Source organism: Thunnus albacares, chromosome 5, assembly GCF_914725855.1.
Source record: "Thunnus albacares chromosome 5, fThuAlb1.1, whole genome shotgun sequence".
Lineage (NCBI taxonomy): Eukaryota > Metazoa > Chordata > Actinopteri > Scombriformes > Scombridae > Thunnus > Thunnus albacares.
Genome location: NC_058110.1, coordinates 20,815,245 through 20,842,585, shown reverse-complemented (window position 1 = coordinate 20,842,585; position 27,341 = coordinate 20,815,245). Strand labels below are relative to the sequence as shown.

Genomic DNA, 27,341 nt, shown 5'->3' with positions numbered 1-27,341 from the left:
TGATGGGGACTTTATTCGGTTTTTACATTTCATAGATTCAACAATTAATAAAAAAATTATCAAAATGTATAAATAATGAAATGGTAGTTAGTTACAGCCTTGTATGGCACCTAATCATTATTAAACAATATGCAGTGGAGAATTGTAGAAAAGAAACATGTACAGTGAATGTACACCAAAAAGGATTGACAAACATACCTTGAAGAAACCCAAGTGTGGTTGAAATCATTCGGTGGAGTTATGTGCAGTCACCTTCTCTTCTTCTAGAAAAGACAGTGGAGACATAAAGCCATGAAGATCACTGGTTAGATGTTGAGAACCAAACCATGTGTTGTGCACATTATCAGAGGGAAGACAGTAACCCTAAAAGTGAATTTGTGATGGGGACTGTAGTAATAATGGCCACCTCGCTGACCTGAGAGTGCAGCTATGTCACCTCTGATCAGTGGTGTTACAGTCCACTGCCGGATAGTCCTTTCACTTCCTATTAGGCTCCCCACACTGAGAGTCTGCGTGCAATGGCAAGGGCCATAAGTCCTTTGACAGCGACCTTGAACATATGTGTGTCTGTGTTCATCCATGTGCAACAACTACCAGCATCTACGCCTGTGTGTGTGTTTGTGTGTGTGATATCTCTTCCTCTCCCCTCCACTCCGCTCCTTCCTTGTCAAGGCCATCGGTGATCAGTGGAGGTTAAAAGTTACAAATCACCCCTCCTCCCCCACTTTGCCCTCCAACCCACCTCTCTCCCCCCCTCCTTCCCCTCTCCTCCCCACCTGTCCTTACACTCACCCAGGCGAAGGCCTCTAGGGGCCCTGGTCTCATTCGTATTTGGGGCCATGGCTCCTGTTGAGGGTCTGCAGGGGATCAGAGGCAGCGGAGGGCAATTACTCCTCTGCTTTAATTGGCATTATCATTTTAGCAGGCTGACAGAGATGGATCACCCGGCAGGACCCTGCTACTGTCGGTACTGGAGCAAGGGGGGTGGAGGCGGGGGGATTAGGGGAGGAGAGGAAGAAGGTGTCGGGCCGGTGGGCACGATGAGAGCAGATAAGGGGAGAAGAAAATGTAGCTGGAAGAGAGGAGCACAAAATGAAGGGCGGAAGCGAAGAAATAAATCTGACACACATATCAGCTGAACAACCTGAACAAATAACCCCCATTACACAAGAAAGGTGTGTAGAGGAATTGTGTGGGCCAGTATCTCTCTGGGTCTGTGAGGATGTGCTAGCCCTCATAAATGTGTGTGTATGGCTGATTTTACGCCTGTGTGTGTGCAGGGGGAAAGGGCAGGGGAGGGGGAAGGAGGTGTATTAGTGTAACCCAGTGTGAAGCCTGGCGAGGGCCTAACGAGCAGCATGGCTGTGGCTCCATAACTCAGGTCCTGTAAAGCTGTCAGTGGAATTAAGAGGCACCCATTATAGGTGCCCATATGAGTGCCTCAATGCAAAATACCAGTCTTCTCCCTGGGGCCAGCAGCGCCAGATAATTTTAGCTACTTAGTGAATCATCTTCAAAGTCGGAGCCAAGCTTTTTCATTTCTGTGGTTACAGCTTTCACAGTTTATACACATTCTTATATTAGGTTCAGCAACTTCATATGTGCTTTTTCAGTTCAAGTTAGCTTCCTCTTTTTCATTCCTTCTTTCGTCACAGATTCCTATTTTTCCCATCTCAGAATACCCTCAGATCCCCAGAATCCCCAGAGGCTGAACCAGACAACGTGCCACAAAAGCACAGTGATGGATCGATGAAAAATTATTATGAAGCTGTCCAACCTGAATTATTGTTCTGTCGGTTGATAATCCCTTATTTGTCTCTTCCTGGCATCCAACAAAATCTGTCAGTCTGACTAAAAAAAGCGAGGGACGGCTGATTGAAGATGATGAAGTGAGTGGAAGGAGGGGATGTGGGGCCCTCGCTTCCCGCCTCTTTTAGGGAAAGAACATACTTGAAGGGAATGCCTCGCTTTCTCTCTCTCTCTCTTTCTCTCTCTCTCCCTGATATGAAAAATGAAAACTATAAGGGAGACAATAATAAAAATAGCAGTGTGAGTGGACAGGCCGGAGCAGTCCATTACTCACAGCTGCTTTGGGCTGCGTGGTAAAAATGTGCTGCTCACTGCAAAAGCATGCATCACCGCTGGCCCAAAACAAATGGGCTGTCTCCAACGTATTTACCTCCAATTGTTCAAGCATTTGTGGGGAGAGCTACGGCCTGTCCAAACAACTCAGGCCTGTCCATCTGAGGGACGAGAGAGTGGGTTATTGGGAGACATGATGAGAGAGACGCCGGATGCACTGCATGACAATAACATAGGAGAAGAAGGATTAGGATAGGGGGGGGAAAGATCTAAAGCAATTTTCATAATCATCAATTTTCATAATTATCATTTAATCAAGCAAATATGCCTAATATTTGTGCATATTTTGTGCGTCTCAATTAAAATAATTTGCTGCTTTTCCTCTCTCTGTTTTATGTCATTATAAATTTAATATCTTGGACTGTTGATTGGACAAAAACAGCAATACAAAGACGTCACGGTGGACTTGGATGGACTGGATGCCAATAGCAGGAAAAAGAGGATTCAGATGAGGGAAAGACGAGTAGAGAGAATCTGAAAATGTTGAGGAGAGGGGTAATCAAATGGTTGAAAAAATGCTTTGAATGCATCTTTAAACCAAATAAGTTTTATTTAGAAATTCGGGAAAGGAGATAAAAGTGAACACATCTCAAAATCTGTCTTTCAGCAGCATGAACATATTAATTTCTATGTACATTTGTTTAAACAGCAAGTTCATTGACCTGGAAAGACAAGCAAATCCTCCTGTGAGTTGTTATTGTTTTGTGTGAGTGTCTGTATGAATGTGTTAGTGAGGAGTATCAGTCTCATGATTAGAGATCTATTTGTTTTCCCTCTGAAGCAACTGATGATTTTGGAAAGCGAGACGAGGAGAAAAGGGAGTGTTGTGTGTAAACAGAACAGAGGAGACAGAAGGTGCGAGGGAGTTTGATTCAAATGAACCACCAATTCAACTCATCTCCCCTCCCTATTCCTATTGACTTTAGTTTGAGAGTGTCGCTGGGAGGCTATGACTAGAGACCTTGAATGGGGGGTAATAATTTAATTTGGCTGAATGTTTTCGGCACTTATCTTTCTATTCTATCATTTTGGATTTAAAGGGCGATCAGAACAACATTGGACCCCTGTGGAGCTCGAGGCTGGGGCCTGAGCTGGCTTCACAGTGCAGCTTTACAGCTCAACATCTCCCATATCCTGGTGTGATACAGCTGTGCTTAATGACAGAGCTCCACTCTTAAACGGCCCTCCTGATTAAGATGGCTCTCCACATTGCCCCTGTTTATCTCCAGTGCGGTCGTTAGCCAGGATGAGCCCGCTAATGATGAGTAGTTTACAATATGGCACTCTGGCATAATCGGCCTCCTGTCATCATCTTGTGACAGAGAGGAACCCGCCCAGCTCCAGCCTGTAGCTCTTTGCACGGCGTCCATCTGAAAGACAGCAGATTTAGAGAGCATCACGGTGATAAACAGGAACGAGCAAACGTATTTTCTGTTATGATGATCCGTGCTTAAGTACGTCAAACGTCGCCTGATGATGAGTACATCAAAATAATATGCTGGAGGCAAAGCGGTAATCAGAGAAAAGCATCTTTCTTGTCTCCATCGCATTACGGGGGCAATTTGCGATTGAGATGTATGTAACAACTGCATTGTTATTACTCCCGCAACACTGTCGCTGACTGCTGTAGGTTTGATGTGTGGGTGTGTGTGTGTGTTTGTGAAATGAGGATTTAAAATGTATAAAAGGTAATAAAATGAATAAAGCTAAAAGGAATAATGAAAAGGGAATTGGGGAGCGTGCACAGATGAGAGAAAGTGAGAAGTATAAGAGAGGGAGAGGGAGAGAGAGAGCTGGTTATTTAATTTATGTGGGTAGTGGGAGAGAGTGGCAGTGATACATGGGTTTGTTAGTCAATTGATAAAGGAGAGGAAATTTCTAAAAAACATTCATCACCAAGAGATATGGCCACCATACATCACCTATTTGCAAACAACGAGGGCTAATATTTATCCCTGGAAGGGACAGAGTGACCCTCACACACACACACGGCTCACAACTCACCATGACCTAATTAAGCCAAGAGAATAGAACTTAATTGGAAAAAGAAAAGCTGAATTGTAAAGAAAGCAACAAAATGGCAAACATCTCATCCCTTTATTGTAAAACTGAATGCCTTTATGCTGTTGTTGTGTGTGTGTGTGTGTGTGTTTTTTTTTTAAATACAGATACATTTTGACCCACCTGTGAGTTTTTAGTGCTGCAGTGTTTGTAGTAATGGAGTGTCATGAAGAAGAGGCACAGATAAGGAAAGTGAAGAAGAATCTAGTGCCTACATGGTTAGTTGAATGTACTTACTATTGCCTATATGTCAAAAAAAGATAGTGGAGTGTGTATGTGTGTGCATGCATTTAAACTAAAAACAGTACACCCTAGCTGTTGTGCAGACACACACACACACACACACACACACACACACACACACACACACACACGCGCACACTCTCTGCTTTCTCCCTGTAATGTATTAGATGTTGAATCCTTCTGATACATAGCTGCAGGCTGAATCTTTCATCTTTCCCTCTTTCCTCATTCAGTCGACTACGTGTGGGGAGACTTTTAAATTGTCAAGGCTGAAATTTAATTATTTAATCCCCCGTGATCGATCATTAGTTAAAACGCCCGATCCACAAATCCTACACACCCCCACCCTTCACTTCCACCCCCTCCAAACCACCCCATAAGACAGACAGCATTTTAAGGAAAGGGGGGGCGGGGGGGGTCATGTTTCATTCACAAAAAAAAGAAAAAACATAAAACAAACAATAAATACACTTTCCAATCCCCCACCAGCAGTTTCCATTTAATTCAACAAACAAACAAATAAATAAATGTGTAAATAAATATGGCCACTGTGTGGGATGGGCTTTGGGTGAATGTGCGGACGTGTGTGTTTGTTGGTGTGTGTTGGGGATGTATTGGGGGCGTCTTTGTTGCGACTCATAGTCCAGATGGATGACTTGTACGGGGGAGTGTATTTATTTTGCGGCGAGGCGACATCAGGAGATTTGTTATTCCCTGGCGTTGCCGAGTTTTTCACATTGCTCCACATCCCTGGGACCATATTTCATCCCCACACCCCCAATCCCCAAACAGATTTATTTACAGGCTCTCTTCCTGTACATATACACCCCCTTCCAACACATGCATGCATACTGCTACAGACACATACTCATGCATATACACTATAAACAGCAGACGTGTTCAAGCACTGAGGACGACAAAAACAACTCATCTGAAATCAAATGTATGCACACATACACACACACGACACACTTACACGCAAATATATACACACAAAGTCCCACATTTTTTTCCATTGAGTGTCCAATGAGGATATTCAACAGTATTGCCATTTTACCATTCTGTTTAGATCCACAGCCTCTTCATGATGGGGGTATAATTGCTCTCATATATTCCACAAAGCAGAGCCTCCTGTTCAGCCTGAAAAGAGACAAAATAAGGAACCAACTAAGGAAGCTACTGGGCTATAAACACCAAATGATTATTATAAATATGCCAAGGAAACTGTGCCAGACACTTGAATTTTATTGCTAAATTCTACATTCATAGATTTAGCTCTTAACAAGAGTTTCTCTGAAGGTTTGTCCCTCTAACACTAAACAATGTGTGCATTGATTCTAATGCGGCAGCATGGTGCACCTGTTGTATGCATATTATTGCTTATTGTTATTAATTAGGCTTATTAGAAGGCACCTCCACCTATACAGCCAGACTTAAGTATCAGAGTCTATTAAGGGGTCGTTGTTTTTTCCAGGAACTCACTAAATGTCCATAATCAGTGTGAATTCTGTCATGTACATTAGTATTGTGATCCTTTACCACAACTCTATAGGCTAGAAGCTGATGGAAATCAATATTAAGAACGTTAAAGTGCATATAAAAACACTTTGAGTCAAAATAAGGAAATATGGAGGCTTTTTCTTCCTCCTTACCTTTGGTCTATTGAAACAAGTAGCTGGGGTGGGGGTGGGGTGGGGGGGGTGGACAGTTTCCCTGGAACGAAAGTGTAAGAAAAAGAGAGAACGAGACAGAGAGAGAGAGAGAGAGAAAGAGATGGAAATGAAAGATTAAGAGAAATGACGAGAGAACAGGTAAAGAAGAAGGGTGCAAACAAAGAGTATAAGGCCCAATCGAAAACCATCCCTCACACCCCCTTTGCAGGAGGGAACCCAGAGCTTCAGTCTCTTAATAAAGGGGGGTGGATGTGGTGAAATGCCAGGCACTCTGCTTAGAAATGAATAACCTGGGGATATGTGTGTGTGGGTGTGGGTGTTCATACGTGTGTGTGTGTGTGTGTGCCTGTGTAGGAAGGAGGAGGATGTTAGGAGTTCCTCGGCCCTGGGTCTCTCCCTATCTGTGTGAGTAATGATTCAGACTGCCAGTGTGGTGGAGTCGCCCCATCTATAACCATTTACACACAGGCACACATACAAACAAACACACACACACACACACACACACACACACATACACACACACACACACACACACACACACACATACACACACACGAGAGAGAGAGAGGATTAATCAGACAGGAAACAGGGCAGGTGGATGGACACAGCGGCAGGCTGGGTTCATCCATTCAGTCCTAAAACAGACACGCTGTAAACACGCAGGCAGAGTTTCAGGCGCTGAACTACCAGCAGCCTCACTGACAGCTTTACTAACACGGAGGAAGAATGTTAAAATCTCACACACACATTACACAATGCTTCACCATAGAATAATATTCCAGAGATGAAACAGATCCTGAAAGCATCTAACAGTAACCTTAAAGACAGAGCAGACGATGAAATACTGACTGTACATATTTGAGTTTTAGTACAGATCAAAGGATGAGGCGTTTTTAAGGTCCAGACCAATTTTTCATCTAGATATTCATTATGTTGAAAGAGCTCATATGGCATCAGCAAATACCTCATCATATTTTTTAAGCCTATGGCCGTATATACAGTGAAAGAGTTTCTGTAATCATTTATCCTGTCCATACTGGCCATTAAGAGACCCATTCCCAACTTGTCTCCAATATAAGAGATGGACAAAATCCAGTATTCATTAGTCAAATCAAGTGGGTTTCTCCCAAAGTCACTGTCCTTTTAGTACAAAATTCACCCTTTTTGTTTCTCTTTGCTGGGCTGCAACAGAGAGAGAGAGAGGTGGTAAAACAAAGAGGGAATTGTGCACTAAAGAGACAGTAACCTTGGAAGATTCACACTTGTTTCGTCTAACTCAGCTGAAGCATCATATTAGCTTCAGCTGAACTTTGGACTGCATTTTTGAACAGAATGAGGACTGTAGATTTTGTCCCCTGAATTGCATTATAAAGGGATTTCTTCATGGCCAGTATGGACAGGAGGAACAATTAGAGCAACCAGTAACTCCTTAAATGATCACATGTTAAACGTTTGAGAATGGACAGAGGATGTGTTTTTAAATATGAATCCTCTTAAATGTCAAAATCTTTGACTTCCCAGAATAAATCTTAACTTGTGATTAGCCTGTCTGGGAACACATCATTTAACTTATGAGACAATATACAGTAACTCCTCTTACGGGTACATTTTAGAATAAACAAAAAAGTAGATGCATTTATAGAGTTAAATGGATAAACATTTCTGTCTGAGGAAACAATTAGCCAGTAAATAAAACTACCATTACATTACGTGATGTAAGTGAACACGAGTCTTTCGTAAATAGAGCTTGTCCTGTGGGTTTAGAGTAGGTTGGGGTGTGGTCCAGTGGTCAGGGAAATGGCCGGATGACCTGAACTCTGCTGAGTCATGTCCCAGGTGAGGGATAGAGCTGCCTCCACTGGGCTCCGGGACGTGCACTTAACCTGCAGTAATTACTGGAAACAACACTGAGAACATGGCAACATGGAACTCGTGGAAGTGGCTGGAAGATTTCAAATTACTCTGAGCCTCTTGAGGCATACTGTGGGGAAGCCTGCCAGGATTGTAATGTGGATGCTCAAGTTGGTTTCTTAACATCCTTTGGATTTATCGGACAGGATCCCATTGCTCTGAAACAAACAACAACTAAATGAACATATTTGTAATTGCAATTTACACCCTTTGCATCATAAAGTCTTTAATACAGAGACAACTGTTAGATAAATCGGGGACTGCCTTTAGCAGCAATAACACTTGTATGGATAATGACCTTACAAAGTGAAGACACAAACGGTCAACATTGATTGGGTTGGCAGTGAAAGGGAGGAGGAGAGGATTAAACCAGAAAGCGAAAAGCGAGAAATTAGGAGGTAGAGTAGTAGAAAAAATAGGTTAAAAGGAAAAAAAAGAGGACAAAAAGTGGAGAAAAGAGGAGAGAGGCAAAGAGAGAAAGAGAGAAGGACCCTGCGAATGAGACCCAAATGGCTGCTAAAAATCATTAATCTTGTGGGGATCTGTGTCAGAGAACAGCGGCGACACAAAGAGCTCTCGGAGCAGCAAGGAGAGCAGCTCAGTGACCCGAACCCAATTGGCTGAGAAAGGCCCACCAGGCTTTAATAGACTTTTGCTGATCCGACACTTGTTTGCTGGGAGCCACAAAGAGGCGATTGCAGGAGCTGACAGGGGCCTGCAGGCCCGGGGGCTCCCCTCCTGGCCCATGATAAATGACCTAGGGTGGGCAGGGCCAGGGCCAGGGCCAGAGGAGAGGGGTGAGAGAGCCGAGAGGCAAGGAGGTCACCCGGTGAGGGAGGGTGGACAGAGGAGGAGAGAGGAAGAAGAAAGGGATACGGAGGATTGAAGAGTAGAGATGTTTGATAAAAGCATCGTCTTTGGATCCACAGTGAACGACAACAGGTCTGGAGATTATGACTCGCAGGGACAGTGGAGGGTAGGAACCTCCTCAGGATGCGCTGATGATCCTGAGGAGAAAGAAACAGGAGAGAAAAAATGAGAAAGGGTGAAGGGGGGGGGGAGTTAGGAGTAAGGAAAATCAAAAAAACAATAGAGGAAAAGGAGAGAAGCACCAGAGAAACAATGTCTGAAGAAAAAGAAACGCCTGCTCGGCTCTTATATCTAAAAACGCCCGATGCAGCACCCACCCACCTTTAGATCAATCATGCCCACACACTCACACACTGGCACAAAACTGACCTATAATCTGCCCGCTCATATGGACAGCTTTTTCTGGTGTTTGCAGGTGAACAGTGAAAATGAACCAACTCTGGTCATAAACAGTTATACATTACACATTTGACAGGAAAATAAAGTGTTCTCGGATTTTACACAGAGCCACTTGAGACCTATTAAAACCCCGTCTTTACTCTTAGCTTAATAACATACTGGTGCTGTACATACAGTAGATGACGCATTTTTTCCCCCAGATTATTATATGAAGTGGAAATTTAATATAAACCAGAGATATGGTCTGACAGCTCCATATGCAGACGATTAGAGAAGGCCATGAACAAAGGATGCTCCTCAACGCTGACATGTTAAGAGAGCAGAGAGATTCTGTGCAAAGCAAAATGAACTAGTAAAGAAAAGCATCATTATGTCAGTTTTATAGGCAAAATTGAGTCAACTCTTTAAAAAGAGAAACAGATGCTACTTATGAGCAGAAATTACCATAATTATGTATTCAATACATCATAAGAATTTAGTTCCTTGTATGTTTCTTTAGCATTACAATAGCTAATTATTGGCTTTGAAAATACAGATGTAAATTGTGGTTATGACCAGAGAATATGGGCTTTAATTATGTTATGCCTGCACTCTGATATTTGGTTCTTGTGGTGTCGCCTCCATTCTGTGGTTACACAGCCCTAGTTTATGATAAAACCCAATGTTATGCATAAACCTCAGCAAAGAGCCAACTGGAAGGAAGCCAAACTATTGTACATAGCATTGCAATTTACATTAATGAAATGACCAGAGCAAAAGGCAGATTTATTGTTCTTTTTCTTCTGGGATTAAGCCAGTACAGTGCGTACTGACATTTATTTGTTGTTATATTTACAACATGTCAATCAGAGACATCTAATCTCAGAAAAGGCCTACAATTATGCCTTGGCCTCACCGTCATATTTTCATACCCCCCCTCCCCCCCATCTAAAAAAAAAAACTGCATATCACTGACGATACACATCAAACTATTAGCAATGAATAAATGCGCCACCAGAGGCGCCCTGTCACAAGAAATAAACCCTAATTTTCTCTGCAAACACAACTCACCGAGTAAACGGTGAGACTGTAACAGCTATGATAACCCTGCTGAATAATTATGACTGTCAACAGCGGGCCTATGCACGAGGAGGCCAGGCAGAGTGGATTTTTTAAAGATAAACAATTGATGTTCACTGTTAAATCGATACTTTTTCATATTAATGAGATTGCCAGACTTTGCACTTATCTCACCTCTTGTTGTTTTCCTGAAAGACTCCTCAGTCAATTATCCCTGATGGGGACGTTAGCTTTCTTCGGAGGCTGGCCTGGTTTACACAGACGACACGTCTTAATAATACATGTTTTCACAGAGATAATCGATCAGTCTGGAGTAAACAAGAATGCCTGAGTAACTGCGCGGTTGTAAACGCACCATGTTGAGATTATTGAGGCAAAAGGGCCACTCTATGTATAATCAAACTGAAGTTTTAGAAACAAATGTAGGCTGCTTTAAACGTGTCTGCTCAGTCTTTTTTTTTCTTACTAGCGTTAGGATTTTATGCCAAAAACAAACAAACAAAAAAAACCCAAAGTGAATTAATGGAAACACCTGTTTACACACTGGGATTCATTGTTGGAAAGTGCATCATGCAGTTGAGGTAATAAATGCATTTTGAATATGTTGTAAACAAATTTGAATTATGGCAAATTTACGTCAACAGATTCCCGATAGTTTCATTCTGTAACATCACATGAATACAACATAAAGCTTATGGCAGCTGTGTAGGCTACTGTAGTGAGAAAAGACTGAAAAGTTTAAATTCACAATTGTCATTTAGAAGTTATCCAAGTGAAAACTCGCTTGCAATATACGTTTTTTTAAAAATAAAAAAAAATAAAAAAATTAGTAGTCAAATAAAAGCAGCAGCGGGTAAAACTTTTGGAGCCGGAGCTGCACAAGCTCGTCGTCTCTTTTCTCCCTCCTGCGTCAAAGCTCATCAAAGCGGCACTTCCGAAAGCACCGTCTCTCCATCTCCATCCCTCACTCTCCCTGTCACGGGCCTTCCAGCTCGGCTACCTTCCGTTTTGTTCTACAGCATTTCCAGTCAGGGTCGGAGGGGACCATTAGAGTTAATCATTACGCACGCCAAACGACCAAAGACGACCAAATAAAACCTCAAAGAGAGAGAGAGAGAGAGACAGACAGTCTGATTCTGGCTCTAAAAGAAAGAAAAAAAGTATTCCTTATATTCACTACATCCTCCCATTCAGACGAAGTTTGAGTTCACCCACATCCAAAAGGGTCTTGGCAACGCACATCGGCCTCCGGACAGCAGGTGTGCATGCATGGATAGGTCCCCGGGTCAGTACGGAGCAGTGTAGAAATCCATATTTGTGCAGGGAATCATGTCTGTTCCTACAGACACTCCACGGGCCTCCTGTGTGAAACCAGCGGGCCTGTTGCAGGTGTGAGATGTGAGCTGTGGGAAGCTCGGCAGCCACTGCAGCCTCCGTGCGTCAACTGTTAAATGTTACATTTTAAAGGTGATTTTATTTCTGTTATTCATTCCTAAAATCCGTAGGATGGGACTCTCATTAGGAGCGAATAAGCAAGCATCAACACTTTTTTTCGCTGTCCATAAGCACACGGATCACTTAATAGATCATTAACCACCGATATGCTGCTGACATGGACGCTTTTTTACATCTCGTCTCTCCATTACAGCCCGTTATTACCGAAGGGGGAGAGCCGCCGGCAGGCCTGCCTGGATCTATTAGACGGTGGACTCGGGCTATATTAGAGAGCATTACGACCTAATGGGGCTGCCGCCGGGTCGGCCTCGCTTGGAAGAGGTTTTAGAGCAGCTCGGCACGTCACGACTCGCTCAGGGCGCTTTTGAAGTTGGAGCTGAGAACTGAGAAGCTCGCCTGCAGGTCCAGGGAATAAAAAGAGAACGATTTTAACTACCTGTACGTTTTGATACTGACTAGAAATATAGGTTTTGAATTTTGTGCATCAGTATGGGGTGATATCCAGGATACTGCGCGCTCTGAGGCTGAAGGAGATTGTTAATCTGAGGATGTTAGATGTTGACCATTCACTCTATAAATGATAAAAAATCATACAAGGAAGAAATACAATCCAGAGTGGCTTTAAAGTACACTTTAATTAGCCTCGAATCAAAATAACCTGTTATGATAAACAGTTTGGTCTAAATTGTGCTGTTAAAAACTAGTAATAATAGCCTAAAATGAATGTATAATAATAAAAAATAATACCACTGATAACAATAATAATAAAATAAGACAAATAGGTAAGTAACAGCCATAAATCATTCTGTTGTTTCTGTAAAGTTTCTAGTGTTTGGTTAAAAACTGCAAGGATGCTTTATGAAACTCTTGATATTCTCTTTAAAACGTGTAGCGACGGTGTATAATTTTATGATTTTATATTTTATATTTGTATCTTTATGTTTTTTTACAATTAAATTATCTGAACTATAACTTGAATTGGGTTAAAATATGCTGCAAACAATATTAGGATATTAGGACTTTGGTGAGTATGGGTTATGATTTATGACATGAGTTGGATTAAGAGTTCATCTTATTGATACACTGCAGCACAACTCAAACTGATTAAGAATTTAAAGCAAACAAATAAGCCTTTCATTATCGGATCTCATCTTTGGCAGCCTCCTCTTACATCCAAGCCTGATCAATACGCTCTGGTCGCGGCTGTACTCAACCGTGGATATGAGGTGGAAACGAAATGATAATCCAATCGATCCTTCAAATGGACTCATTTACAAGCAGTTTCTTTTTTTGCAGAGAAGCGAGACATTTGCTCACACTACCTGCTTTTTTTTCTTTTTTTTTTTCCTCGACGGACAATTAAAAATAAAGATCAGATCAATGATGCACGTATACATGCTGGGCGATCTGCCTACCTGTTAGACAGTGTCAGTGAGGTGATTAAACGTGTGACACTGAGTGTTTATGAGACTCAAGCGACAGAGATTAATTGTTGTCAGTCATAATTGCAGGATGTGACCTTTAAAACAAGCAATTAGCGCGGTGATAAAAAAAAAAAAAAAATCCAAGCGCAAAATAAAAAGGAAAAATCTGTGAGCAGCATCTAAGCAGCTTCATCGGTTCGTGTGTTGCCCACGCAGGGGCAGCCTTGAGCCTGTTTTCTAGTGTTGTGATGCTGGCCGGTGTAAAACAAACTGTCCGAGCCAAGAGCAGCTTGATGTGGGAACCTGGGAGTAATAACATGCTCTGGACAAAGTCAACTTTACTTTAACCGAGAAAAAAAATACACTTAACCCACAGTAATAGTAGTGGAAGATGATACAAATACATATTGGTCTGTTTTAGTGGTATCATAGCAAAAATATTATTTCATCCATGAAGTTCAGTGCAGGAAGGTCACTCTATTGTCACTACTGAGGACACACAAACATAAGTTCTATTTGGATTTTATTGTGATTCTTAATTATGGGCTAAACTACTGTCCAAACATCAAAAAAGTGACTGTAAGCATGTTTGCGGGATAATACAATAAAGTCATGTGTCCTTGTTTGTGAGAAAGGTCAAGATTCAACTTTCCAACACTGTAAAAATAATGATGAACTGCATATTTATTTGCTGCTGGCAAATACAGTCTTTCTTGTAATTGGTTACTATGTGGAAAAATGTTATTTAAAAAAATCATTTAATGAGACAAATATGTCAATTGAATCTTGAATCTTCAAAAAGAAAAGAAAATGATTTGTCTTCAGATCAAATCAAGTTGTTTCAAGCACTTTGGTGGCAAATATTGTCACGAAATGAAGGGAATGATGTGCCTTATCTTTGTTTCTTCTTGACAGTTACACAGATGTGCTTTTGGGAACAACTGGAACAGCTGTTTTCACCAGAATGCTAGATTTTGTCATCTTTCACCTTTTATATAAACTGAGGTTTGAACATTGGGTTAAATTCTTAAGTTTTCTAAGGGAGTGTTGTGCCATACGAGTTTTATTAGAGGGTTTTTGTTTTTTTTTAGTTTGCAGCACTGTGGCCAATAAATCCCTCACATGACTCTCATTGAGATCTGTTATTAGGAAAGACAGGGACAGAGAGCAGCGCGTTACACCGGAGCCGAGCATAGTGTCCATGAAGTGGAGGCATTTCTCTCTCCTCCACTTTTCCTCCCACCTTCTGCTTTTAGGGAAGTCGGTCAGCTGACTGTCTGTAGCTGTCAAGACTGTGCTGTGCGCCCTCCTCTCCTCTGCTCTCCTCCTCCTTCTCTTCCTCTATTTCAGCTCAGAGTCCCGCTCCCATTGGAGAGTTGAGCGCTACGGATCCTGCCTTTCAGCTCGACGTCACGGTGCGCTATAAGGATAAAGCGCTGGCTGGCTCCAAGCGCAGTCTGCTGGATACCAGAGAGTGGGAGAGAGTGAGAGAGGCGAGCCTTTGAATCTCTGCGGTGCAGAGCTGGAAAAGCGGCTTCTCAGCGAAAATCAGACGCCCTATTTACTCTGCTTATTTGCTCCTATTATTTTCCTGGAGAAAAAAAGGGACTTACAACCAAGAAGTTGCAACGAGGACTGGTGCCCGTCTCAACGAACAAACGTGGTATTTCTTTTTATTATTATACCCTATTTATGTAGACTTTTTTTGTGAATACACTTCTACTGAAGGGACTGAGGTTTTTTCCTTTGCACTGAGGCGCATTGCTTTCTACCTCCTGCCTGGTCTCTCTGCCAGATTATCCCAGTAGAAGTAGGCTATATGACGCAAACCGTGAGCAGAGCATTAGCCTGAAAGTTTTCCTCCACTACTTTTTTTTCGTTTTCCTTTTTTTTTTCCACCAATCATACGGTGTTTCATGCTACAGCAAGTCTGTGCACAGCGGTGGAGGAGCCAAAAGACTTATTGCATGAAACAAGAAAGGGGGGAAGAGACGCTGATTAATAAGTCAGTTTTTGCGACGCTTGCAAGTACCTTTGCATATCTGCAAAAGAGTCGCGACAGCAACATGAGTGCAGAGCTGAGCATGGGCCCGGAGCTACCCAGCAGCCCTCTGGCTCTGGAATATGTCAACGATTTTGACCTGATGAAGTTTGACGTGAAGAAGGAAGGCCTGGCAGGGCTGGAGCGCAACGGGGTGCGCCAGTGTAACCGTCTCCAACCCCAAGGCTCTGTGTCTTCCACCCCCATCAGTACACCCTGCAGCTCGGTGCCCTCTTCACCCAGCTTCAGCCCCACAGAGCAGAAAAACCACCTAGAGGAGCTGTACTGGATGCCAAACAACGGGTACCACCAGCAGATAGACCCGCAGACACTAAGCCTGACCCCAGAGGACGCAGTGGAGGCCCTTATTGGAGCCACAGCTCACGGCCACCCTCCGCCTCCGCACGTCCAACAGCAGCTGCAGCAGCAAGGCGCTTTCGAGGGCTACAGGGGCCCGCATCACCACCACAGCCACCACGGCCACGGCCAGCAGCACCATCACCCATACGCGGGGGGCATCCCGCACCACGCCGATGAACTGTCCGGTCACCCGGGCGGACACAACCACCCACACAGCCAGCACCACCATCACCACAGTCAGGACCCCGACAGCCCGTCCCCGGTCTCTCCAGAGTCCCACCAGCCGCTCCATCACCACCGCCACCATCACCACCACCATCCACACGGGCACCTAGGCCAGTCGGCGGGGCATCACGGCTCCGGGGGCGGACTCAACGTGGAGGACCGCTTCTCCGACGACCAGCTGGTGTCCATGTCGGTGAGGGAGCTCAACAGACACCTACGGGGATTCACCAAGGACGAGGTCATCCGTCTCAAGCAGAAGAGGAGGACCCTGAAGAACCGGGGCTACGCGCAGTCCTGCCGGTTCAAGCGGGTGCAGCAGAAGCACGTGCTGGAGAACGAGAAGACGCAGCTGATGAACCAGGTGGAGCAGCTGAAGGCGGAGATCAGCCGGCTGGCGAGGGAGAGGGACGCCTACAAACTCAAGTGTGAGAAACTGACGGGGTCAGGGGCCAATAACGGGTTTCGCGAGGCTGGCTCAACCAGTGACAACCCTTCATCACCAGAGTTTTTCATGTGAGTTGTCATAGCCTTTTCTTGTGAACCCCTCACAACAAACTTTCCCCTCCACCCCTCCACCTTTCCTTTTCTCCACAAATGACTGACTGGCTGATGAACAAACAAACGATAATAATCCACACCTCCCATACTGTTTATGATTATACTAATAACGGTAACAATTAGCCTATATTCATATTAGAAGAATAATCCATCAACTAGTATTCTCATATATAATCATCTCTCCATCCACGTGTCAACTGAGATACAAAGAGCAATGTAGAGTGTCTGATCAGTCGCAGCATCTTTGTAGATTAGTTGCTTGTAGTGAAGAGACTTTTTTTTTCTTCTTCAAAGAAGAGGATCGGCTGATGAACTTTTTTTTCTCTCCTTTGAGGCTACAGCTTTTTAAATAATCTGTAAGTAGTGTGGGATGGCGTCGAGGCAGTTGTCTTGTAATTTTGTTCTCCAAAATGATGACACTGTTATGAAACAACAAGTAGGCCTGGCCTCGCAGCCTGCAAACACTTGAGACTCACATTCGACAAGTGGGCCCGTATAATCTGAGAAAAATCTCCAAAAGCAAGACTCCACTTTATGCAAATTTAACTTCTGTCTACTAACCCGGGGGGTGGGGGGGTGGGTGGGGGACATTTTATGCAACATCTCATTGATTTATTGCCTGCTTGGTTATATTCGAATATATATTGAAACAAAAAATCTGCATTAAATATTAATCCTGCATGCTGGACATGTACGGTAATAATTTCTATTTTGTACTTTCATCTTCTCGTGTATATTAAGAGCATGTTGTTGATCTGCGCTTCTCCATAGTTTTTGGGGGGTTAGAGAAATGCAGCGGGGACAGAACAGCAGGACTGCCGGTGCAGTATCATATGGTGTGGGTTTCTTTGGGCTTGTAAATATTATGCAACCGCAAAACTGCACAACAAGATTGAGGAGGCTGGTTTGAACTTCTTTCTTTCTTTGTGTTGTGTTTTTATCTCATTTATTTTTTATGATTTTTTTTTTTTTTATCATTTTGGGGTATTGATTGAGAGAGGAGTGCATTTTTTTTCAGTTGCATTTAAATACAACAAACTTTGTGTGTCAAGTGCACTTTTGGATAATGAATTGTTCAGTTTTCATTTTGAATTTTGTGCAAACCTCCCTCCAGGAAGACATACTATGATACTATATTGTAATATTATTCAAGGTAGACCTACGTGCAAAAGTTTTAGAGTAATATTTGGACACATGTGAGGCTGAAAACATGTGGCCACAATATTATTGGACCCAGATTGCACAGAAGAGGCTATTGCGCACCAAGGCGAGGTTACAAGTTTTCTACGTACTGTTAAACAGCAGTATAATGTGGGCACATGCTCTCTGTCATTTTCAATTACACGTGGCTTTTGTGCCTCTAATTCAGAAAAGTGCTGTATTAACTCTTCAAGAATCCACTGCAAACATCTCATTCCGATTGGCGGCCACCTGTGGCATATCATCACTGGGCCTCATATTAATGAGTTATATTTTTTAACAATATTTAGAAGAAGTGCAGCAACTTACTTGTCAGGGGATTTATGTAGAGGTAATATTTAGATAACGCAAGCGTTTTAATACAAAGTTTGACTATTAATGCTCTATGTTTTCCTGATTTTTTTTCTGCCGGTCAGTAAAAAAGGGGATTCAGGTGGTGCAAATTCTCAAAATGAAAACAATGTGTATGTTATGTAATACGTTTTTTTGTTTTTTGTTGTTTTTTTTTTTGGTCTTGTTTTTATTATTATTTGATGATTCTGGTTCTGCTGGCCAGATGCATAGTTAAAGTTTTTATTTTAATGATTTAAATTAACAAACTGTCAGATCATATGGAATAAGCATGGTGCTTGCATTTGAAACTATTGTTGAAAAGTCATGCATTTAACAATCTTTGGTTTGTTACTGATTCAACTGTGTTGAAATCGAACTGAAACTGCAGCAGCGGGTTGTTGTTTTGTTTTCACCAATTCCATGTACTTTGCGATGATGGGGATCAATTTTCAATCCTGTTTATATAAATAATAGTTAAACACTTAAATTTGAACTGTTCCATTCAGGCTGGTTTCTGTTTTGTCTTATTTTTTGGTTGTTTTTGGAAGAAATTGTTTCCTATTTTGCTTATTAAAGTCATTGAAATGGCAATAATTCCCTCTCAAGACTTTTTTTCTGCACCCAGTAGGAAAGATGTGTGATGTGATGATAAAATCATGCGCAGACTGAGTCATATTAACAACACATTAGCACTAATTAATAATCCCAAACACACACACTGCAGCGACAGTCGTGCCAGAGCACACTCACTTTTCTGCCAAAAAGAAAAAAGAACAGGTTGTCGATTGTAGCCACCGCACTGATAGTTAAAGAGCCAGAATTTTGTGCAGAGCTTTAGGAAAATTATTTTCTCTTTTAAGAACCAATTTGCACCAACCTCTAAACTGCATGTCATTTGTCCGTGGCTTTTATATTATTTTCTAACTTAAGAATCATGTGGAAACTTTGGATCAAAGCCTACTGTGATTAGATCAGGACTTTCACCGGGTCTAGCCGTTTATGTGGCGCTGCAGGGAGATTCCTATACATGCTGCTGGCCTCTGCTGGCATGCTGACTTCTGCAGAAACCCCGCCGTTACAGAAGCGCACGGTAAAAGGAGATCTTTGACCTTGCAACACACCGGAGAAGAGATGAAAACCCCAGATTTACATTAAGTGGTAAAATAATTTTTGAGTTTCGGCGTGCATAGCTTTGAATACACTTAAAGTCTCAATCTGGTGTGTTGTTACCCAATTTGAGTCTTAAAAAAAACCCCTCGTCCCTGTCCCTTAATGCGCTGAGCCAGACCCCAGCTTCCAAAATAATCCCGTGTGCGCGCCTGCGGGTGTGATATTTTTATGGTTAACATTAATGGAGTTTATGTTTGCCATGTGTCAACACGCTTGCAACATCTCAGAACTGAAAGCAAACATGCGCACAACATATCAAGTTCAGGGATTTTTTTTATTTTTTTTTCACATTTGCTTCACAACTGGCCGTGCAGCGTTAAGAATTAAAAAAACATTTCGACGCACAATTATCAACAAACACTGTCATTCTTTTAATCTGCATGTCCGGATAGTGTGACAATAGGAGCAGAGAAGTAGAAGAAGAAGAAGAAGGGAGTAAGTGTTGATCTGGTCCGGGTCTAGAGTTTCTGGTGTCAGAACATTATCTGCCCCGTGTCTGCACATTCTCAAGGACAAAACCGCTAGGAAGAGAATCAACCAATGAGACCCAAGGAAGGCAAGTCTAGTTTACATTTTCTCTCTCTCTCTCTCTGTCTCTCTCTCTCTCTCACTCTCACTCTCACTCTCTCTCTCTCTCTCTCTCTCTCTGGACAGCCACTGCAGCCTGGGGGCATGAGTGCAGCTGGGGTGAACCGGGAGAAAGAGGCCTATATTTACAGTTATGATAATAAGACAAAATAACAAAAAACATCTGTTTTTTATTGTCTATTGGGGATCATTCTCACCTTATTCTTTAGATTTTATATAAAAGCTACTGTGTGAGAAGTGGGGGAGTCAGACACACACACACATACACACAGAAGAGGAAACCAGGCTCTGTGTATTATGTACAGTATCATATGCTCTATTATGACGTCAGAACCAAACACACTTGCTCTGACGCTCAGCTGGATGCACACAACTGAAAGAGAAAAGCGCCTGCAGGCTATAGAAGTCAAACAAAATAACCGTGCAATCATTTCCATTGCACATAAAGAAGCTGTCTGACTGGCAACGATTTCACGAGAGAGGCTCAAATTCTGTTTACACCTCCTTTATGATAAATCTCTAAAAGTAATAAATTAATATTGCACCAATAAAAAATAGGAATGGTAATCATAATCAATACACCCAAATTGATCCACTGAGGTGCATCTGTGTAATATTTTGTTGGATTATCACTGATTGTGTCTTCGTTGACTTATCTGCATTATGCAGTGTGTGTATGATTACATTCTTGCAGAGATGAAAGCCTGAAGACTACTTTTTGTCATTATCTTACATGCAAAATTTTGTGAACAGTGTGTTTTTGTTTAGAGCCAATGATGTCTAATACGTTATAGAGAAATGTATAGTGTAAAGAGAAAGTATAGGGAGAAAAAGGCAGAGGGGGGAAAAATAGAGGAAAGCATCAGCCTCAGCTCAGCGGAAGAGCCAAGGACACAGTGACCAGGCGTACTGTAATGATTTTAGTCTCCGATCACACATTCACGCCCCCCCACAGAGATCCTATCTGCATTCAGCCAGCTCTGCCAGCCTCCACCTCCAGCTCCTTGTATCAGCAGCAGCAGCAGCAGCAGCAGCAGCACCGAGGTGCCCATGGATGGCAGCCCCGAACCTGGCCGGCTTCTGTTCGTCGCCTGGACCCTGCAATGTTTTTAAGCTCAATACCCGGTGAGCTACAGCAGGCCAGCAGCTTTAAGAAACTCTCTGAGCGTAAGTCTCAGCTCTGCTGCAGGTATTTCAGAGTCTCTGAACTGTGTTTGCACGTTTCTCCCTGCTCTATACATCCAGACTTGAAACACCAGGAACTCATTTGCATCTTGCATAATTTGCAAAAGAGCATGAGGTGATTTCTGTGCTAATTTTACTGTATTTATTCCATTCACAGAGCCATATATGGTTATTTTAATTAGCACCAGCTTCTATATGGTGCTACCATGTTGATTTAATCACATTTAGTTAAAAATTCCATTTAGGTATATACACACACACATGCACACACATGCAAGCAGTCGATCTCACTGCAACACCAGCAGTCCATTGACTCTCATTGGAAGTGACTTCCCTGCTACTCTAAATCACAATGATTTCCTGGGGAATTAAAGCAGGCTTTACCCCAGGGACACACACACACACACACACACACACACATACACACTAGAAAGAATTAACCAGTTACTGAGAGTGTGTGTTCAAAAACCAATGCAAGCACAATGTGTGCAGGGGATGAAAGAAATATGTTGCTCTAATTAGCCTTTGTGTTTTACTTTCATACTGTTGAGTGTCGTCAGTGTCCATGGAGCTGAAAGCAGTCGCTTGCGTTTTCCAAGTATTCGCCACATCTCATAGGTGTGTGTGCGTGTGTTTCAGACTGGCTGCTGGAATCTCACAGTTTTCAGCGCACTGGACCCGAGTCAATGGCAATCAATCTTCACCATCTTCCCCTCGTCTCTCCCTCATCTTGCTCCTTCCTTCCCTTCATCTTCTCTCCTTCAATCCTCAGCCGAGCCCGGCCTTGTCTGGAGTTCAGATCAAGTCAGCGTCACTGCATCTGTTATTCATCTCCAGCCTGTAACATCCCACACACACACACACACACACACACACACACGCTACAAAAACACACACACACGAGATGCATCTCAAATAATGACATCACTCCTTTGACTAACAACACACAGACTGGAACAAACAAACAGGTGGACATAGATATATTTTCTTAAAGTATGTGGAGCTGTGTACATGTACTCAGATCTGTATTTACATTAAATTTTGTGGTTAATTATTTTGTTTTTAGATGTGGGCAGAAAAAATAATTTTACATATGAGAAAAGCTTGCCCATACTATTAATAGTTTAACTCTATAATAAAAACATTTTATAACTGCAAGTTCATTTTATACTGTAACTACATCAACATCTCAAAAGGCTCCGTTTCCACATGGTAGCAGACGAGAAGTAGCCACCGCTTTCCGCTGACCTCGTCCACCGCAGCCTTTCTTCGTGATGAATTTGTACCTTCATGGTCACAACCAGTCAATGGTCTGTATGATGGATACCTATGGCCATGGCCGCAGCGAGTCGATGAAAGTGACCCATGTGTACATCTCTGCTTCCGGGATGTGAAACCCAATTCCGGGTGGGATTGATCCATGTCTGGCCGCTGCAGGGATAAGGCCAGAGGGAGAAGATAAGAGCAGACACCAAGCGGTCAATGATACGTTTGAACCATCAACCTCTACTGCAAACAGGACGCTATAGTGTCCCCCACCCACCTCCCCAGACATTTAAAGGTGTAGAGACCATATTTCATCAGGATATACAGTATGAAAGGCGCTCGCTGCTGTCGAAGCACTGCTGACTTTCACTGAAAATATTACAAATGGACTCGAAGGAAACAGGAAGTGAAAAAAATGCAGGATCATTGAGGGAGCCTGCATCTGCAATCTGATCTACGGAGTGCCAAAACAAATAGTCTGTTTAAAGAAATTAAGATTGAACATTTATGAATCATTGAAGTGATTTATGAACCAACATTTTTACCGGTAACAGATTTACAAATATGAGGATTTTCTACATTTCTCTGCTTTAATAACAAACATAATTGAATATATTTGATATATGGACCGCTGGTAGACTAAACAAGCAATTTGAAGACGTTACCTTGGATTCTTGGAAAATGTGATGAGCCCTTTTTACTATTTTCTGACACAGTTTCTGACATTAAATAAACTAAACGTTTGATTAGATGAAGAAAATGAAAGATGTGAGCGGCAGCCCTAGAAAAAAAAAATCAAAGCCAATTATCTTTGGTTAAAATGTCTTCAAGGGTGATTTCCTAGTCACCATAAGTACAGCACACGCCTAATCTATACCCTACCATTGAATTAACTCTACTGAGTACCTGGATTGCCTTGCATGAGCACTGTCTGTGTGCTATGTGCATGTGTACTGTATCATCTCCACCCTATGTACCGCACTCTGGCCTGTTGTCGCCCTAAGATGTGAGGTAAATAATTGAATGGATCCATTAATAAATAAAGTGCAGGGGGAGAAAGGAAGAGGAGGGAAGGAGAGAGGAGAGATGGGAGAGACAGGTCACTCATCTTTACAATCACTGTGCAGGGAGTGGCATGACTGCAAACACACTGCCACTTCTCTCTCTGCGCTCTTTTTCTCCCCAGGAGGTGTCTGGACATAATAAGCATTAGCTGTAGTGAACTCTGACTCTGAGCTTGGAGCAGGATGTGGCATTTCAACACATTTCCTCTCTCATCCACCGGGACAAGGCTACTTCCTGTAAAACAGGTGGAGGGAGGTAACATAGAGCTACCACTACTGTGCCAGACCAAGTCCACCTTCGACACGGCCAAATAGTTTTCCAGGAGGCCTTGGTAAATTCCAATTGGCACTATGCTATAGCCTGCTATTTAACAGAAAAACATGCCAGGGGAACAGTAACTGGAAAGGAGAATATGAAGTTGTGGTTTCGAACCATATAGAATTTTAAGAGGATCCATTATCAGCTATTGAAAAGCTGCAGTAGTTTTCTAAAAAATGTACTGTACCAGTGAAAAGTTTGGCCACACCTTCCTATTCCCTGAATGAGGAAGTGCCCAAACTTATGACTGGTAGTGTATGTTTCATGTTAAAATGTTACTCAGGTACCTTTTTTGGCTGATGATAATCATATACCGCACCAGGACACTGTCATTACTTCTTTTAAGTAAAGACTGGTGTTTGGGAAACGTATCATAAGATGCGATTCTGTGACAAAACACCAAATAAACAGCTTGAATCCAAGTTCAACCGACAAAACAAAAAAAGCTGCCCTCAAATCACATCACTGCTCTAACACGCCCAGTAAGTATTTTTTTTTTCTTTTTCTACTAATTCAACACTAATGCTCACTCACTGCTTTCTGCTTTCTCCCTCACCCATTCACCCCATTCTCGCGTTTGCTCTCTTTCTTTCCCCTTGTTTTCTCTTTCTGCGGGCCTTCTTTTTGATTTTACAGCCTGATCTCTATTTAGATTTCCTCGTTTGGAGTTGCCACAACGCTCCCCGCTGCCAACATCTGTAAGTGGTTTGGAGGCAAGAGACACTATGGAAAAACATCAAAAAATAAAAAGAGCAGAACTGCGCTCGACTACCAGGGTTAGATTAGAACAGAGGCTGTGAAAAGGATACAAACTGCTCTGGGATCAGAGGCGCATGAAGGCGATGGGCCAGGCTCTGTCTGACTGAAAATATAAGGTTGGCAGTGGCGCTTGTTATGTAGAAGGAGATAAATGTTTGAATCAGGAAAACACATACACATCGTCCAGTATATCCCTCATGGCTGTGTAATATTCTGTACAGTGCAAAACATAAATGTAATACCTGCACAGAATGTACTTATATTGTTGGGGGTGGTGTGTGGAGTTCTCGGGACCCCACAGTTTGGGGTTTACTGGGGATTGACCTCAATCACGTGTCAGGTTTTAAGCAGATTGGACATAAGCTGCAGCACTTTTAAAGAGATTATGTTATTGTAAGAGATTAGGGGAAGTAGATACATTGAAGGGAGCTAATGAGGGGGTTCTCCCCTCCCCAGCTGCCAGCCTAATTCAGTGCTCACTGTCCTGTTGATAATACACACTACAATAGTATTACTGTGGCATTAGAGGCTTTACAGTGTTGTGGCAGTGAGAGCTACACTGTTGATAGTGTGGTGTATGTAGAGTTTCAAAAGGTTGTGCATTGCAGCCATTTGTTCGTGAGCATATGGCTGCTCTTTATACACGTGTGTGTTCGTGGAAGAGTGAAATGGGGAAGGGGCGAGGAGGAGAGTTTGTGTGTACAGTAGGGTCTCATTAGGTAATGAGGATGATTACGCTGCATTAGGTGGTGGAGAAGAGAGGCAACAGCCACAGGGTGGGAGGGGAGAAGAGAACATGTGTCTGTGATTTGCGGCATAAGCACATACCATTTAATTGACACAAGCTCTCTCCGTCTCCTGATTGGTGCAGAGCTGTCCTCTGCATGTCTGCTTGGCCCTCTCTGTCCTTGACTCGGAGGGCAGAGAGACAGATGTGGTGTGAAAGGGGCGGAGTAGGGGAATACAGAGAGTGTGGAAAGGTACTGGACTGAAAGTCGGCTGCGGTTAGAGGTAGAGAGTGGAATATTGGACGTGTGTAAAAGTGTTTTGTAGGTCAGTCCTTTGCAGCCATGTAAAGCAGAGGAAGAAGAAGATGGAAAGGTTTTATCTGGGAGTCCCCATGACAGACTGTTAAGTAATGCTATATGCTTCTTCTGAAGGAGAATTGGAGAAACTACCAGAGCATTACCCTACCATAGAGGAGCAGTTGGCTGGATGTGTGAAGACAGGCTTCCCTTTGCATGGAGCTGCCCTCTCTATTCCCCTTCTATAAGTAGGCAGGTATTTTTACCCAGGATAAAGTGCTGACCCAGTCTCAGGTAATTACACCCCTGTTGGGCTTTGGCACAGACATGTCAGGGCGGTGCTGAGTGCACCTTACACCCCAGCTACGGGTAAACCACACTTATCTCACTATTTACAAGCAAGTATAGACCCTTGCTCCACATGAGAGAAAGGGAGGAGGGCATACCTTGGCAAAGCCAGGAAACCTTTCTCCTGGCAGAGGCTCACTGACATCCCATCCCCCATCAAAGAGCACAAAAAGGACACAAAAGAAATGAAACTATATTCCGTATTCATGTAGACGGTGTAATCAAAGTAAAGAAAAAAGGAACACAAACAGTGCCAAACTGAAGGATTTTGGCGATGCTGTGCCCATGTGTGGCACATTTTCTGGCATATATTCAATCCAATAATCCCTAAGAGGGTTTGGCATGTTGTAATCACTTCTAACATAATAATGTTGAATGATCATGAATGATGCATATCTTTCTTGGAACTGTTTTTCAAAGAAAACAATGGCTCTATTAATGTGTCTGAATGTGTTGATGCTTCAAAATGATTTGAGGGGCAAGATACTAACATAACATAATAATAGAAAATCACCATATGATCATATCTAATCATACAGTACATGAAGGTATTTATGATCTGCAGCCTGGCGCAGGGCCAAAACAACCTGAAGGTATTTGGGCCAAGTTCAGGCCCATTTTCAAGCTCCTGCTACAGAACATGCAATGTTAGTAAATGTAGGTTTCAATATCAAAACTACAACGATAGACTGAATACAGCACACACTTATAATTTTGCCCTTGTGTTGTCTCTCTCTCTCTCTCTCTATCACACACACACACAGACACACACACACACACACACACACACGCACACACACCATGAGTGATGGCAAGTCAACAGGTTGCAACTTGCTAGCTTGCTAAGTTTGACTGTATTGGACAGATAGTTGTGGAGACTATAAAAAATCAAACTGGTAATACAGAACTTTTCAAAGGTCCCCACCTGACAGGAAAATCTGGATCTGAGAAAAACATTTTACATTTTGTCATCATGTTCTTCTCACATCAAGGAAATTTGACTTTTCAATTGGCTTTAGTAGAAAGCCAAAGATTTTTGAAGTTCAAACATTGGCTTCAGGCTTCCGTTGGAAAAACTTTTTTGGGCTGCCGAGCCAGGCAGGGTTCTGGCCTGAATTAGGACGGGTCAGACTATGGCCGGCTGAATCCTCAAGCCAATGCAGTACTACTATTTTAAACAGTGTTTGAGATGAACTGTTTTACTAACTTCCAGAAGGACGGAGGGTTCAACAATCCTTGGAATCATTCTGTTAACGATAATTACTCTTTGTGTAAAGGCTGCACCAAAACCATGACAATAAAAGCACAACACACCACCACAGGGAAAAGCAATTACAGTGGCGTTTCATTTATTATAACCAACCCTGTACTTAATGTTGTTGTAGAGATGATATTAGCCCTGTTTCAAGTCCCTCCATTCCCTTTATAGTCTTCTACTACGTGCCTCTAAGAGAAAAGCCACTGAACATGTGTTTTTCAGACTTTGTCTATGAGCAGAGCAGGAAATCTTTAGACCCTGTTGTCTTTACAACAGACTTTCTCCAGTATCTATATATCTTCTCTCCCATTAAATGCATGTTCTATGGAAACTATGTGCAGTGTGTTGCTAGGCAAAGCAGAGACTAAGGGAAATTGCTGTGGTCAGACCATAGTCCTTGAA

General features: G+C 42.7%; 1 protein-coding gene and 1 long non-coding RNA gene across 20 annotated transcripts in view; one reads left to right on the top strand and one right to left on the bottom strand.

The window, feature by feature from the left end:
* Positions 1-27,341, bottom strand: part of LOC122982521 — a 262,088-nt gene that overhangs the window by 24,371 nt on the left and 210,376 nt on the right. For 12 of the 19 annotated variants that reach the window (XR_006403470.1, XR_006403482.1, XR_006403483.1 and 9 more), the window contains 6 exons: positions 22,228-22,331; positions 21,560-21,781; positions 6,099-9,040; positions 5,504-5,586; positions 793-3,512; positions 199-263 (listed from right to left, as the gene is read on the bottom strand). This is a non-coding gene — a long non-coding RNA (uncharacterized LOC122982521). Of the gene's footprint in view, positions 1-198; positions 264-792; positions 3,513-5,503; positions 5,587-6,098; positions 9,041-21,559; positions 21,782-22,148; positions 22,332-27,341 lie in introns of all 19 variants that reach the window. The other 7 variants (XR_006403480.1, XR_006403477.1, XR_006403466.1 and 4 more) reach the window with 7 other exon arrangements.
* Positions 12,594-18,551, top strand: mafba (v-maf avian musculoaponeurotic fibrosarcoma oncogene homolog Ba). Its single transcript, XM_044351868.1, has one exon. The coding sequence runs from the start codon at positions 15,157-15,159 to the stop codon at positions 16,381-16,383; it is 1,227 nt and encodes a 408-aa protein (XP_044207803.1). The 5' UTR covers positions 12,594-15,156; the 3' UTR covers positions 16,384-18,551.

Excerpts from the sequence above, each read along its gene's own strand:
- mafba (XM_044351868.1), top strand. The coding sequence starts at position 15,157 with ATGCTACAGCAAGTCTGTGCACAGCGGTGGAGGAGCCAAAAGACTTAT.